General features: G+C 40.3%; 1 protein-coding gene across 1 annotated transcript; it reads right to left on the bottom strand.

The window, feature by feature from the left end:
• Positions 1 to 8,553: 8,553 nt before the first annotated feature.
• On the bottom strand, positions 8,554 to 15,228 carry LOC145087683 (ABC transporter B family member 19-like). Its single transcript, XM_079025707.1, has 9 exons — positions 14,806 to 15,228; positions 14,584 to 14,638; positions 14,098 to 14,273; positions 13,731 to 13,931; positions 13,159 to 13,418; positions 12,742 to 13,058; positions 11,438 to 12,481; positions 11,123 to 11,364; positions 8,554 to 9,902 (listed from the first exon to the last, which is right to left on the bottom strand). Exons 1-9 carry the CDS (start codon positions 15,046 to 15,048, stop codon positions 8,691 to 8,693), a joined length of 3,750 nt encoding a protein of 1,249 aa, XP_078881833.1. The 5' UTR covers positions 15,049 to 15,228; the 3' UTR covers positions 8,554 to 8,690.
• Positions 15,229 to 15,637: the final 409 nt, after the last annotated feature.

Here is a 15,637-nt window from a genome sequence, read left to right as displayed (position 1 = left end):
TAATATTGATCTAACATGATAAGGTAACTACCATAAGCAAAAACAGCAAGAAATCGTGAATATATCCCCATCTGACGAGTTGACTCGTCGAGTCAAGCCTGGACTCGTCGAGTCACCTTGGACTCAGCGAGTTCAGCTATGGACTCGGCGAGTCCAGCCTCCAGAAACCCAAAAAACGAATTTTCCAGATATGCAATGCATCAATACAATTGAAACCAAGCTAGGCTCTGATACCACTGATGGGTTTTGGTCCTAAGAACATCCTATGTGCTCATACAAACCCTAATGATTGGATCTAGGTTTCTCTATTGTACATGCTTTGAATCCAAGACTATAAACCCTAATTCTAGCATATGGAAATCAATATTAACATATAATTAGGTTTATGATATTACCTTGATTGTTATGTAGCAATAACAATCCCAATTCCTCCTTGAATTGACTTTGGAAGGCTTAGAGTCACAAGTGTCACTCCTCTAATGGCTCACAAACACCATAAGTAAGAGGATGAAGAGGAGAGAGGATGGAGGCTGCCCAAAAAAGTGTTTTAACCCTAGAAAAGAAGTTCCCCACGTTTTTGAGCCTTAAGGGTTCTATATATAGTGAGGCTATTAGGGTTATCTAACAAGGAAACCCTAATTTGGTTGCTTAAGCCCTAAGCAACCCATAGACTCCTTTAATCAAGCCCTTGGACGATTTCCTTATAGGCTTCCCATAAGAATTCGTCCACCTCTTGATTTAAGACAATCCATGGCCCAAATTGCAATTATCTTATAATTACAATTCCAGTCCCTTAAGTTTAATTAATCTCTTTTAGTCACAAAACTAATTACCAATTAATTATTAACTAATATTAATTAAACAATATGATTTCTCCTTTAATATATTATTCCCATAATATATTAATAAATCATATTTAATCCTTTCTCTCCATAATTCATCCTATCAAGTTGCTTTGGTGAAGGCAACCCAAAAGGACAATGCACCATCGGGTCAAGTACATACCAAAATAGTTATGGACTTATACACTAATCCAACAATTAGTTTAGTGCAAATATTGTTAAATCTATTTAAAATAGTATTATAAAGGGGTGTTTAGTTGTTTATATAACTATAAGGTCATTAAGTAATTATGGAGGGTAGTTTTTGTAAATTCAATTACTATAAATAAGAGGCTTGGGCTCTCATATTTCTTGCACCATTCTCTTGATTCAAGAGTCTTTCTCTCCTTATCCCCCGAGCATTTCGGTCCCTCGTGATTCGACTTCTCTTTCTGTAGTTTTAGTATAGTAAGGTGAGCGTTGAAGCATTGCACGAATCTTTCTTAGAAAGATTCAGCGACAAAGTTCTGCCCCTACAGAGCCCGACTCCTAGCTAAAATTCCCTTGTAAGTAAGTTATGCTTACCCTATTTTAAATATAGTTTATATTTAAAATTAGTATTGTTATTATAAATTTATAATAAATATTTGAGCTATTACTATGACTTATATAAGTGTCGTTATAATATCTTTTTAACTACTCGCGATACAGGGAATCTGTTTTAAAGGGCCGCATAGGGTTGTTGGATTTCAGAAGTGCTATATGCCAACATGGTCTTGTCCTCCGGTGTTTTATGTTTGGCCCCTGTCTGTACATAGTGGTTGGAAAGTATTGTTTAAACGCTTATATAATAATAATAATAATAATAATAATAATAATAATAATAATAATAATAATAAGACTAATAATTAGTCACAGTAAATATTAGACTAAAATCTAGTGATAATAATACTAGGTTTCGTCAAAGGATATCATTTTAAAGTACACGAAGCGTTGTCCGAGTACCGAGTCACCACCTTCTCAGGTGAGTACATAGTCCCTTTCATCTTACACATAGATATGAAGTGTTTTAATATAAATTACGTGTTGTGTGTGCATATTGTCTGAATACTTGTTGTCTATGCTGGGTGAAAGATTTTTGTACATGTTTTAAATGATTTAAATTGTATATGTATTTTATATCTACAAAATGTGTTGGGTAAAACATGGGTAGATGAAATGGTTGTTTTGTGATAACACGATGGGAAACATCAATGTTGTCAGTGATCCAGTCATCTAGTGGAGTATAGATGACGACCATGGGCGATACTAGATGGTCCGGTGGAACGCTAGTAAGCTCGTAACTTGTAGGTGTTTTTGAACTAGGTGTTCATTAGGTATTTTGAACTGAGTGTGTTCACTAGGTATTTTGAACTAAGTGTGTTCACTAGTTACTTTTGAACTAAGTGTTTACCAGATGTTTTGGACTACGTGTTCACCAGTTGTAATCTATAAGCTTTGGTAACGATGGACTTTGTGTCGATTCCTTAGGATAATCCTTAGGAATGAATGAACGAGAAATAGCTGATTCCTAGGGTAGATCCTTAAGAGTAAATAAGATAATGGGGATGGGTAATTGGGTTTAATTGCTTGAATGTTTAAACATAATAATTATATTATTGTGGGTTGAAAACCCTATGTACTCACCAGGTTTCCCAACCTGACCCACTTAGTTTATTTATATCACAGGTGTTGATATGAAGTCACATTACACTGAGAGATTAAAGAGATGTATATCACTAGTGTAAATAAATGTAAGTTCTGGTTATGCTTATGTTTCTGTATTGACAATGACATCCCAAATGTTTTAAAATGAATAAAATATGTTTCTTCGAAAATGTTTTAATAACGTATTTATCGTGTTTTTCTGGGAACAAATTCCGCAACATTTTTATGAAAAGAAGTACTCTAACTTTTATAAAGCATAAACAAAATCGGTCTTTTCTGGCCGTGAAAATGGAGATGTCACATTACATAACCCATGGGTCATGGAAATGAAAGGTCATGACAATTAGGGTTTACATGGTGTAACCCTAATTGTAACACACTATATAAGCATCATATTATTCACCAAAATCGGCCACTAGAGGGTAATAGAAGGGCTATCCGATTTCATGAAGTATAGATTTCTCTCAAGTTATTCCAAGTGTATTTGGTGTTGTGTGAACCATTTGAGGTGTCACACTTGGGGCACTAGGCACTCAAGCTTCATGAAGATATTCTACATCAAAGAGGTATGTATTCTATCTTGTTATATTCTTTGTTTTGTATGCTAGATTAGGATAATACCTTGGATGTTCATATTTGCATGTATAATAGAGAAAACATAGATCCAAGGTATTTAGGGTTGCATGTAAACTTAGGAGTGTTAGAATGCTCAAAACCCAACAGCATCTTGGTTCTCCGAGATAGACCTGAGGTCCGGGTACCATCAGGTCAGGGTTAGGGAGGAGGACGTGGAGAAGACCACATTCCAGACTCATTATGGACATTACGTGTTCGTGGTGATGCTATTTAGGCTCACAAACACGTCGACAGTGTTTATGGACCGGATGAATCGGGTCTGCAGACCGATGGTCGATCGCTCGGTCATCGTGTTCATAGATGATATCTTGGTGTACTCCAAGACCAGGGAGCAGCACGAGGAGCATCTTCGGGAGCTATTAGGAGTCTTGATGCGAGAACGACTTTATGCCAAGTTCTTGAAGTGCGAGTTTTGGTTATGAGAGGTTCAGTTCCTTGGACATCTCGTTAAACAGGAGGGGATTTTGGTCGACCCGGCCAAGATCGAGGCCGTTATGTAGTGGGAGGTTTTAAAATTTCCCTCATATATCAGGAGCATTTTGGGATGGGCTGGGTACTATCGGAGATTCACAGAAATTCTCCAAGATTGTGGTACCTCTCACTCGTCTGACGAGGAAGGGGGTTGATTTCCGGTGGGGCCCTGAGCAGCAGATTGCATTCGAGACGCTGAGACCGCGGCTTTGCGAGGCACCAGTGTTGACACTCCCAGAGGGATTTGACGATTTTGTAGTATTTTGTGATGCATAGATCACCGGGTTGGGTGTAGTCCTTACGCAGAGAGGACGGGTGATAGCATATGCATCCCGACAACTGAATACGCACGAGATGAGATACCCTACTCATGATCTGGTGTTAGGAGAGGTGGTATTCGATCTCAAGATTTAAAGACATTACCTCTATGGGGTCCGTTTTACCATATGCACGGACCACAAAAGTTTGAGACACATCATGGATTAGCCGAACCTAAACATGAGGCAGCGCAGGTGGATGGACGTAGTCAAGGATTATGACTGCAAGATCCTTTACCATCCGGGTAAAGCGAATGTGGTTGCGGACGCTCTGAGCTGCAAGTCATATGGATCTTCTACTCTAGCGACATGTATGAGGATATCATTGGATTCTACACTTGTGAGCTTGATCAGGGAAGCTCAGGTTGAGGGTATGCGACAGGAGAATTGGAAGCTTGAGAGGATTAGGGGTAAGAACACCATGTTTGTGCAGGATAGCCGGACATTGTTGACCCGTTGCAGTCGGGCCTGGGTTCTGATGTCTGGTGGGGTCAGATAGATTGTGCTGGAGGAGGCTCATAAGTCTCGCTTCTCTATTCACCCGGGAGCCACCAAGATGTACCGAGATTTGCAATTGAGTTACTGGTGTCCATGCATGAAGAGGGAGATCGCATGGTACGTTGAGAGGTGCTTGACATGTCGGATGGTCAAGGCCGAGTATCATAGGCCGTATGGTCAGCTACAGCCTCTGTAGATTCCCATGGGGAAATGGGAGCAGATCACGATGGATTTCATCACCAAGCTACCAATGACGGCTAGGGGCTTCGATGCTATTTGGGTCATCGTGGATCGAATGACCAAGAACGCCCACTTTTTAGCGATACGGGAGAGTTCACCGGTCGAGAAGCTGTCCGAATTGTATATCCATGAGATCGTTGCTCGCCATGGGGTACCGGTCTCTATTATCTCAGACCGCGATGTTCGGTTCACCTCCCGTTTCTGGTAGAAGTTCCACGGGGAATTGGGCACACGACTGCATTTTAGTATTGCCTATCATCCGTAGACAGACGACCAAAGTGAGCGAACCATACAGACTCTCGAGGATATGCTGAGAGCATGTGTTATTGACTTCAGTGGGAGATGGGACTCCTACCTGCCTCTTGAAGAGTTATCCTACAACAACAACTTTCATTCCAGTGTTAGTGCTCCACCATATGAGTTGTTGTATGGACAGAGATGTCGCACCCCAGTCTGTTGGGGTGAGATTGGTGACAGGGTGATGGGACCGACAGAGGTAGTTCTGTAGACTACCGAGAGGATTCAACAGATTAGACAGCGGTTGCTGACTGCTAAGAGTCGGCAGAAGAGTTACGCCGACTGGCGCCGATCTGAGTTGGAGTTTCAGGTTGGCGAAATGGTATTGTTGAAGGTCTCACCCTGGAAGAGTGTGTTCCGCTTTAGGAAGAGGGGGAAGTTGTGTCCTCGATACATTAGACCATTTCGGGTTATTGCCATGGTTGGCAAGGTGACATATAGACTGGATCTTCCGGAGGAGCTCCGTCAGATTCATAGCACTTTCCACGTTTCACATATGTGGAAGTGCATATTGGACGAGGATGCGGTTGTGCCGTTAGATGAAATTCAGGTTGACGAGCGCCTAAATTATGTGGAGCAGTCGGTGGATGTATTAAAGAGGAAGATAAAAGTTCTGTGCAACAAGGAGATATCTCTGGTAAAGGTACAGTGGCAGCATCGAAAAGGATCCGAGTGGACTTGGGAGCCAGAGTCCGAGATACGGAAGCATTATCCGAATCTATTTGCTACAGCAGACTTCAAGGACAAAGTCTAGGTCAAGTGGGGGAGATTTGTATCATCCTGAGATTTGGCAGGTATTTCCAAATCCTCTATTCTATTATTAATTTGTCATTTGTAGTCCCTGGGGTTGGAAGAGTCGATCCATGTGAAGCCTAAGGGATAAAGTTGCAACTTTGGGATCATGAAGAGTATGCTAAGCTTACATAAGGTACTCTGAGCGTAATAGGCGCGCCCTAGTATGCTGGGCATACACTTGTGTACGCTAAGCGTACTCACGTCAGATGGGAACCCTAATATTTAGGGTTTGGGTGCTATATAAACATCCTTATGAGTTCAAAACCCTCCATCATTTCAACCTCCATAACTTTGAGCCATTTTCCCCAAACCCTAACCCCTTTCGTGAGGGTGTGAGCTAAAAGTGTGTGTTCTGAGTAGTTGGAGAAGAAAGTGTTGCATCAAGAAGTTGTAGAAGGAATACAAGCTTGTAGATCTGAGGTTTCTTTGTGCTCTAGAAGCTCAAGTAGGTAAAAAGCTCCAACCTTTAAGCTTATATGATGTAGATCTTGCCATGCTAGATTTATGAAACCATTTCTTGTCCCAAAAGTCCCAAGTTGGTGCATGTTATGTTTTGAACGAGATAAGTTGTCCTTTCAGACCCTAGAAAGGGCCCTAAGTTATAAAAATGATGTCCCAATGGCTAAAACTGCCCCATGCATGTAGTAGAAAGGTCTTAATGGATTACAACCGTGTATTAAGAACTTTCTGGACGTCCAAAGTCATAAATTTCAAGACTTTATGGTTCTAAGGCACATTTGGTCGATGGATCTGGAGTTTGGGCTTAAGTGCTTAAGCCATAAGCACTTATTAAGGTTTTGGTGAAACCTTGCGTACGCCCCGTGTAATTTCTATACACCCAGCGTACTGAGTCAGCCACCTCGATGGTGGTCAACGCAAAATGGAAGTACGCTCAGCGTACCAGAGGAGTACGCCCCGCGTACGCTCTCTGTTGGGCTTTTGACGACTTGAGCTTCGGTATTGGACGCATTTTGGGCCAGTTTGACATGAACCTTGCTGAGCTTTTTGAATAAATGTGTTTTGGGCCATTAGTGGTAGTAGATCTTAAAATGAGGCCCGAATTGGGAGTTGGGGCCCAATTGGGAAAATTGGGCCAATAATGTGACTTATGTATATGAACTTTTGGATAATGAATTTGATATTGGGCCTTGGCCCAAATTAGAGAAAAGGAAAAATGGACTATGTGGACCCTTAGTCAAGATTGATATCCCATGTGTTGACTTGGTATTCGTTATTTTGGATAGTTCGGGATTTTCGGTGAGACAGTGGTCGGAGATTTTCAGTCCAGTTCAGCATTACTTGTGAGGTGAGTTCTTCTCACTATATCAACAGGGTCTAAGGCACAAATGCAGACCCTTTTCGGATTTGTATCCGGGTTTATTTCATGATAATATGCTTAGTGACCTATTAGGTCGGTATCCTGGTATATATGATGATGTTATGTTAGTGACCAGTTAGGTCGGTATCCAGGTTATAGGATGATATTGTGTTAGTGATCTGTTAGATCTGTATGACTATTTGTACATGCTAGCTAGTGTAGGATATTTATGTGCACATGATTGTTTAACTGGGGGTTGGGTTGAGGCGGTCATGCTTTGTTCTTGCGCCAACATACCCAAGGTGGACCGAATAGACTGCAAACCCGATTAGGGCATACTAGTCAGACCAAAGGCCCGACGAGCGTTCCGGATAGACTGAAGGCGCTGCGAGGTGGTCCAGACGTGTCGATGGCTCGGAGAGCGGTCCCAATAGACTGATGGCCCTGCGAGGCGGTCCAGTCAGGCTGATGGCTCATTATGCATGCTGTTTATTTGCTATGATATGATTATGATTGTATGGTGGTTGTATTTTGGGGAAACTCTTTAAGCTTCGGGTTTACAGTTGTTAATTTTGTTTCAGGTATTTCTGATGATTGCGGGAAGGCGAAGGCGTGATCGTGCACCTCCTTATATTTTTATGATTTGATTCTGGGATGCTCTGACACGAAAACATTTTAAAAACAATTTTGTAATAATTATTGGTTTCGAATGATTTAAAAAGTTTTAAATTGGCATGATTTTTATCGGTGTTACAACAACAGCTAAGGATTCTTTCAGTGAGCTTCCGCGGTGCGAGGTGAGTCTCCTCACTATATCCATGGGTTGAAGGCACCAACGTCGGCCCATTATGTGCTATATGGTATGATAGTTGTTCTGTGATATGTGGTATTGTAGTTGTCATCGATACTTGCATGGAAGACCCCAGGGGTAGCCCGAGGCAGTTGGATATCAGACCATAGGGGGTACCCATGACATTCCAGGCAAAGACCATGAGGGGAGCCTATGCCATTCCGGATAAAGACCATGTGGGGAAGCTCATGACAATTATATGTATGTTGCATGATATTCTGTGGTTGTATCTTTATGGTTTTTTGGGGAACTCAATAAACTTTATGTTTACAGTTTTCAGTTTATGTTTCAGATACTCCGGTTGCAGGGCACACACTACATGTTTTCCGCAGTCTGTGAATTACTCTGATTTAATAATGTTTTTGCTAACTCTTGGTTACCTTGGTTTCATGAGAAAGAAATATATTAACGATTTATTAATAAAAAAGATTATGTCATTATTTTGGAGACGTTGCGGTCACTTTGGATGAATATAATAAGATGAATGGTATCACTCACGAGCATTGTTTAGTTTTGTAAGTTATAAAGTTTAAGAAGGATTTACATATCTTTAAAATTAAAATAGCGAATCAACCAAATAGAGCTCATGTATGAGACATGATATAAAAACCAATGATTAAATTAAAAGACATAAACACAATTTAATTACTAGATCGGTTCATTCCATACATACCATCATGCATATCATTCATCTCTTTGATTCTATATTAATAAAAAACAACCCCCAAATTTTCATATAATCATATCCGATGGTGTTGTAGCTGCAACAAGCGTGAGTAGGCCCCATCAGCGCCACGGCTCAACAATTCCCCATGGCTACCTTGTTCAACAATCCGACCGTCTTGAACCACTCCAATATTATCCACGCCTCGTATCGTCGATAACCGGTGGGCCACTAGCACCGTCGTCCGCCCTCTCATCAGCCGTTCAAGTGCTTCCTGAAGCACACACTCCGATTCAGCATCTAGGGCACTCGTCGCCTCATCTAGTAACAGAATCGTCGGATCTTTCAAAACAGCCCTAGCTATTGCAATCCTCTGTTTTTGCCCTCCGGATAACTGAACCCCTCTCTCACCTACCGGAGTTTTATACCCTTGAGGCAAACCGCTAACGAATACATGAACGTTTGCTGCACGCGCCGCTTCAATCACTTCCGCCTCCGTTGCTCCCTCTTTCCCGTACGCGATGTTCTCCATTATGCTAGCCGCGAATAAGGCCGGCTCTTGTTGGACTAATCCGATTTTCGCACGAAGCGACCGGAGGTTTAACCTTCTGATGTCTTTTCCGTCGATCATAACTTTTCCGGCGGTTGGATCGTAGAATCGTTCGATGAGTGCGATTATTGAACTTTTCCCGCAACCACTGGCTCCAACTAACGCTTGGCTCTGGCCTGATCGGATTCTAAGACTCAGATCCTTGAATATAATGACGTCAGGTCTCGAAGGATACGAAAAGTCAACATGACGTAACTCGATTTCGCCTCTAATCGTTTCCACTGGCTCGGAATCTGGATCGTCGGGGTCGATTCTGGTTGACCTATCGAGAACGGAAAACACAGAGCCGATGGCTTCACCGCCTCTGATAATCTCCGGAGCGAGGCTAACCGTTTCCGCTACCGAATTAGCGGTGATGACTAAAACGACAAACACTTTGATGACTTTTGAGAAAGTGGAGACACCGTTTTTAACGAGATGTGCGCCGTACCAGAGGATTAGGGCTTCGGAGGCGAAAAGAGCGAGTTGGGAGACGCCAAACAGGATACCGGAGATTTGACTCCGTCGAAGGCTTTGCTTCTGTGGGACACGAAGTTCGTCGGAGAATAAGGACAGGATTTTGTCTTGGGCGTTAAAGGCTGCGATGGTTCGAATGTTGCTCACTCCTTCTCCGGCGATCATGCTGGTTTTCGCATGTGCTTTGGCCGTGTCTCCGGCGAAGCCTTTTAGTGAAAGTTGCTGTAAATTTACGATTAATTAAAAATTTATTTATTAGATAAAAAAAACACAAAATAATAATACAATAATAATAAGAGCACCAGGTGTCCCACATATGGTAAATAAAAAGGGACAGTTCTGGTGGTTATTGAAAAGCGCACAGATGATAAGTTAAATTGAAAGGTGGTCCCGTAAGTGTAATAAGTATAGGACAAAAGGAAACAGATGGTAACAAGTCGTATGTCGCTTTGAAGTGTGAATGGTGACTGGTGAGCATGCTAAAATCCGAAAGACTATTTAAAAAAATACGGAGGCAATGGCGTCAGTGATTCAGTACTACAGTACCCGAAAATAGACAAAGAGTCACTGGTGACAGGGTAAATGCAGCCAAAAACTACTCAGGAATGATAGAAGGTGAGTGAATACCATATGGCTTTTCTGACATCTTCATCCTCACTCACATTGAATTGAATTTGTAAATTGAAAACTAGAGATTTAATTAATTGATGCTGTCATTCATTTATTAGATCACGAGTTAAGAATCTCAACTCTGGCCCTATTAACATTTTACAGTCTCCTACAATGTGTTTAATTGAGGTGTTACACTCACTTTGATATCTTTTATTTTTAGATTTGAAAGAAATAATAACATTTACCAAAACTCAAATAAAATATAATTTTTTAAGAGTAATTTTTACTAAAAAATTAAAATTCCTGACATTACTTCATTTTGTGATAGAATTGAAATCTGATAATTCGGTATCTTTTAAAGGTCGAATTAATTTTTGTTATGGAAAGATATAAATGAGGAGAAATTCATGTTGATTGGATGGACAAAGTTCAAGAAAGTTTTGAAGGGCTCAATAAAGAAACTAAAATAAAGGAGTTGGAAATTTTTAACAGGAAATGAAGTTGATTGTCGTGAAAAGAATCTTTTACTAACTTTTTTAATTTTAGGTTTTGTTTGTTAGCAAAATTATTATATTACGAAAAAAGATTCAGGTCTGAGCTTCGGGGAAGCATGAATACAGATTACTAAATTAGAGTCAGCACGTGTAAGACACCAGAACTGTGCCTTCGTTACTATACCATAGTTGTCGTTATTCGAGTCAAGATTCGAATGGGTTTTGAAACTTCAAAAACAAGCTCAAAGTAATCTGACACTTTTTTATGTGAAATCATATAATTAGAGTATATAATTAAGTTAATTTAATTAATACTTAATAGCAGCACGTACGCACCTGAGCAAAATGAGCCAGAACAAGAAGAGGGAAGGTGCCAAGAATAAGAAGCGAAACCCTCCATTCCACTATAAACGCAACCACAAATGACGTCAGGAGTGAAGTCATGTTCTGCAATATAACCGAGATCCTTTCAGCAATGGCTGACTTCACATCTGCGGCGTCTGTCGCTAATCGGGCTGCAACTAAACTCGAGTTATGCTCTTCTTCATCGAACCATCCAACTTCATTCCTCATTATCGCTGAAAATCAAATTTTTATTAAAATCAATGTAACAATGTTGTTAATTTATTGAAATTTGAAAAAAGGAAATACCTGCTAGCATCATTCGTCTTACTCGTGTAGTGAGATTCTCGCCCATGATACTAAAGAAGTAATGTTGGATTAGATACGCTACAACCGCATATAAACCAGCTCCTACGTAGATGAAAACACATTCTTTGGTTTTACTCTCCATTTTATCAGGGTTATCATAGTAAAAAACCTCAATCATATTACTCATAACAATAGCGAATGTGGGTCCGATAAATCCCGAAAGCACGGACCCCACAGCGCCCATTATAGAATAAGGCCATTCCGGAGCATTCATCTTCAATAGTCTAAAGAAATACCCACTCGGAGCCGGATTTTTTCTATCTGTTTCAGCATTTGATATCATCTCAATACGACCATCAGCACCAGTACTATACTGATAACTCAAATTCCTTAAACTTCCGGATCTAAGACTTAAAGACTTTGTCGACAATGAATGGCTAAGTCGTGTCGACCGTGTCCTACGTGTAGAAGGATTCGAAAAATCCCGATTTCCCGCCATTTCTTGAAACCTGATTAAAGACGCATACGCCCCTGGTTTTGAAATCAGTTCTTCGTGTGTTCCGGTTTCAATAACATGTCCTTGTTGGATGACAGCTATCGAGTCAACATTTCTTATGGTGGACAACCGATGTGCGACCACAACGGTTGTCCGCCCGATCATTAACCGGTCGAGAGCTTCCTGTACGATGCTCTCAGAACCGGAATCCAGCGCACTTGTCGCTTCGTCTAGAAGTAGGATTTTAGGGTTTTTTAACATGGCTCTGGCAATTGCAATTCTTTGTTTTTGACCACCAGATAGTTGGATTCCTCTTTCGCCGACTTGAGTGTTGTAGCCGTTAGGAAGAAGGGTGATGAAACTGTGTGCATTCGCTGCTGACGTGGCGGATTCCACGTCAGCCATTGTGGCATCTCGTTTTCCGTAAAGTATGTTTTCAAGTATGGTAGTGGCGAAGAGTGCGGGTTCTTGGTTTACTAAACCAATCTGATCACGTAGCCATTCAAGTTGGAGTGTCTTTATGTCCACATTGTCTAGCAGTATTTGGCCTGTAGTAAAACCATCATAAAAATTAAAAAATAAGTAAATTATATTTTTGGTGACCATATTGATTGGATCGTAATTGCAAAAAGCCAATTATAGGAACAAAAGTATTCATTTTATTTTTATTTGTAACATGTACCTAAAACATTACAAAAACCTTAACCTATTAGGACCCAAAACTGTAAAAATCAATTGAATTCAAGGATTAAAAATGTAATTTTAAGAAATAAATGAATTAGGCTTTAATTAATATCTACGCGCGTACCTTGATTAGGATCGTAAAACCTTTCAATTAAGGAAACAACGGTGCTTTTGCCGGACCCGCTACCGCCAACCACCGCAACTGTCTTTCCGGCCGGGAAGAATATGGAGAAGCTTCTAAAGATAATGACATCTGGACGTGAAGGGTAACTAAAAGTTACTTCTTTGAACTCGATATTCCCGTTGACTTCAGTCAAACACTTCCCATTTACAGTGTTGTGATGTATAGTGGGTTTTTGCTTAATAATTTCAAACAACTTGTATCCAGCTGCTTTCCCTTTGCTAAATGCTCCAAGATTCGAAAATGACTGACCTAGACTCCTGTTATGATATGATCACGATCAACCAGTATTATTTAATTAATTTGGTTTGGTAAACATGAGATTTAATTAATTAATGATGTAATGTTACAGAATCTTACATTCCACCAACAATGGCAGAGAAAATGGCTGTGAATGCTTTTCCACCGTCGGTTTGTCCGTTTCTTATAAAGACACCTGCATACCAGAAAACAAGTGCCCAAGACATGCAAGCTATTCCATATGTACATCCGAGCCCTAATCCTTTTGCCATTCCAGCCTTGTAACCCAGCTTCAATGTGTGTTGTATTGCATCGGAATAGGAATTAAGGGCCTTCGTCTCCCCAACATATGAGTACACAGTTCTAACTTGCGCAATTGCCTGTTGAAATAAAATTAAAAATTAAAAGAAAATTCAAAGACCATGTGTACGTATATGATGAAATTAGGTGTTGATTAATAATTGATCAGTAATCACCACACTACGGAAACAAGAGACCAAAAGTAAGGGGTTAAAGTAAAGAAAGAACCATAAGAGGGAAGGTGTTCCTTATCATTACAACGCATGCTACGTATTGTATGATAACAAAGGGTAGGGGTGAAAAATCAACTTAAAGTATTCATGATTTATTTTTAGTAAAAAGTAAGAAAAATTAAGAAATTAATTGATGTGAAGAGAGTAGCTTGGGATGACCTCCTCAGCGATGATGCCGGCATTGGCGTAGGATTCACGGCTCTTGGAGGTGAGACCGGTGAGAGTATATGCGTATAAGCCACCGGCAAATGCAATTCCCGGTATCACTGCAATGCTGAGTAAAGCTAGCTTCCAAGCAGACACAAAACCGACCACCAATCCAGCCAAAAATGTCGAAAGGTAATGGATGAAGTTTCCAACCTAAAATTGATGAGTAAATTGGTAGTGAGCATTCAATTTGTGGGCCTAAATTTTAGAGATCTTCAAAGATGCTCTTTGACCGGCGCAGGTTAATCTATCTATGCTAACATGCACGTACGAAACCTGAGAAATCATAAAATGGAGAGATATTGTTATTACTTATTACCTTCTCGCTAATGGCATCTTGGACAAGGAGAGTGTCTGTTGAAACACCAAAAACGATATCGCCTGTTCTTGCATCTGTATCGTAAAATCCTACGTCCTGTTTAAGAACGGCTTCCAAGTACCTCTTCCTCAACGCACTCACTTGCCTTTCTCCAGTATACATCCAACATCCAATCTCTGTTCATTTTCAATTTTATACAGAATTAGTTAGTTAACTGTTTAGATCATGTAATTTTAGATGAAAAACTAGTTACGGAATTTAAGACGATGACGGTGATTTGTGTTGTTGCGCATTAAAATATGAAGGAGAAATTGACCAAGTGAGAGATGAAAAGAATAGTAGCCACGTGCACCTGATCTGTGGTGAACCGACTTAAAATAAGCATTTGCAAATAATAAATGCTCCAAAACAACTTGCTTATGGAAAATAGAACTTGAAAAAATGAAAACCGAGAGACGATAACGGATCAAATGTAGCGTAACTAACCTGCATACGATGATACGCAGACGACTAGTCCGAGATAAACGAAATACAAAGCATACTGCATTAATTTAGAGGAAACAAAACAATCAGATCTGAATCGATTATGAAATTAAATGAGGAAAAATGCATACAACGATACACTTCCTCCGTTTCAGATTAGTTGAGGTTTCTCCGTTGATGAAGAAACTCGCTTAATATGAAACGGATGTAGCAATAATGAATCACCTTAGATACTTCATGAGTCATGGTGCTCAAATCAGTTTGGTTTTTGCCGAATCCATTAACCATTTGACCGAACAAGAGGAAGAATACAGGCATGGAAGATCCGTGAACAATGGCACCGATGCTACCGAAGATCATGAGAACGTAATCTAACTTATCTGCAAATGAAAAAAGTTGGTAGAACGGAAGACTCTGCCCTTTCTTCTTTTCCGCCTGTGCCGGCATTGCCTTCACCGTCTCCGCCATTTTACTAAACCTCCACGGCAGCACGCTCAGTCTCCGGTTGTGTACTGGACTTCTTCAAAAATGAGACAACGAGAATATTGAGAGCAGATCAAACGCCATGAAAGAGTGGTTCAGAGTTGGGTGTGCTGAGTCTGAATGAGACTGGACTTGTGGTCAAACGAGGTGAAGTGTAGAGGGGAGAGGTGAGGTTGGTTATATAAAAGAGAAGGGACAATTTAACCATGGTTTGGTTAAGGGTGTAGTTAAATGACAAAACGGGAATTTCAAAAACTCAGTTTTACTTGTACTATATCGACTTCATTGGTTGTACTGTGACCCAATTCGAACTGATTCATCCCATTTCTCGCCGCGTGCATTTCCCAAACAAAAAGTGCTTCCATTAATCATGTTAAATGCGTCCACTGCGTTGTACTTCATACCAAATTTTCTTAAGCAAAAACTTTAATCAACTTTTAATAGGGCTAATCACAAAATTATTAAAATGAGAAGTGTGTTATCTTGGTTATCTTTTTAACATGTATATAGAAATGACAACATAATTGAAAATATGGATTTTCTGATTCTGGAAACGAATGATCATCTTTATATA

The sequence above is a fragment of the Lactuca serriola genome, chromosome 2 (assembly GCF_051521515.1).
Source record: "Lactuca serriola cultivar US96UC23 chromosome 2, Lser_US96UC23_V15, whole genome shotgun sequence".
In the NCBI taxonomy this organism is placed as follows: Eukaryota; Viridiplantae; Streptophyta; class Magnoliopsida; order Asterales; family Asteraceae; genus Lactuca; species Lactuca serriola.
This window is presented reverse-complemented; position numbering and strand designations above follow the sequence as displayed.

Coding starts and splice junctions, on each gene's coding strand:
- LOC145087683 (XM_079025707.1), bottom strand. CDS start 15,048: ATGGCGGAGACGGTGAAGGCAATGCCGGCACAGGCGGAAAAGAAGAAA. Junction 13,059..13,158: donor TCTGCCATTGTTGGTGGAAT/GTAAGATTCTGT, acceptor ATATCATAACAG/GAGTCTAGGTCAGTCATTTT. Junction 11,365..11,437: donor AAGACGAATGATGCTAGCAG/GTATTTCCTTTT, acceptor TTTGATTTTCAG/CGATAATGAGGAATGAAGTT.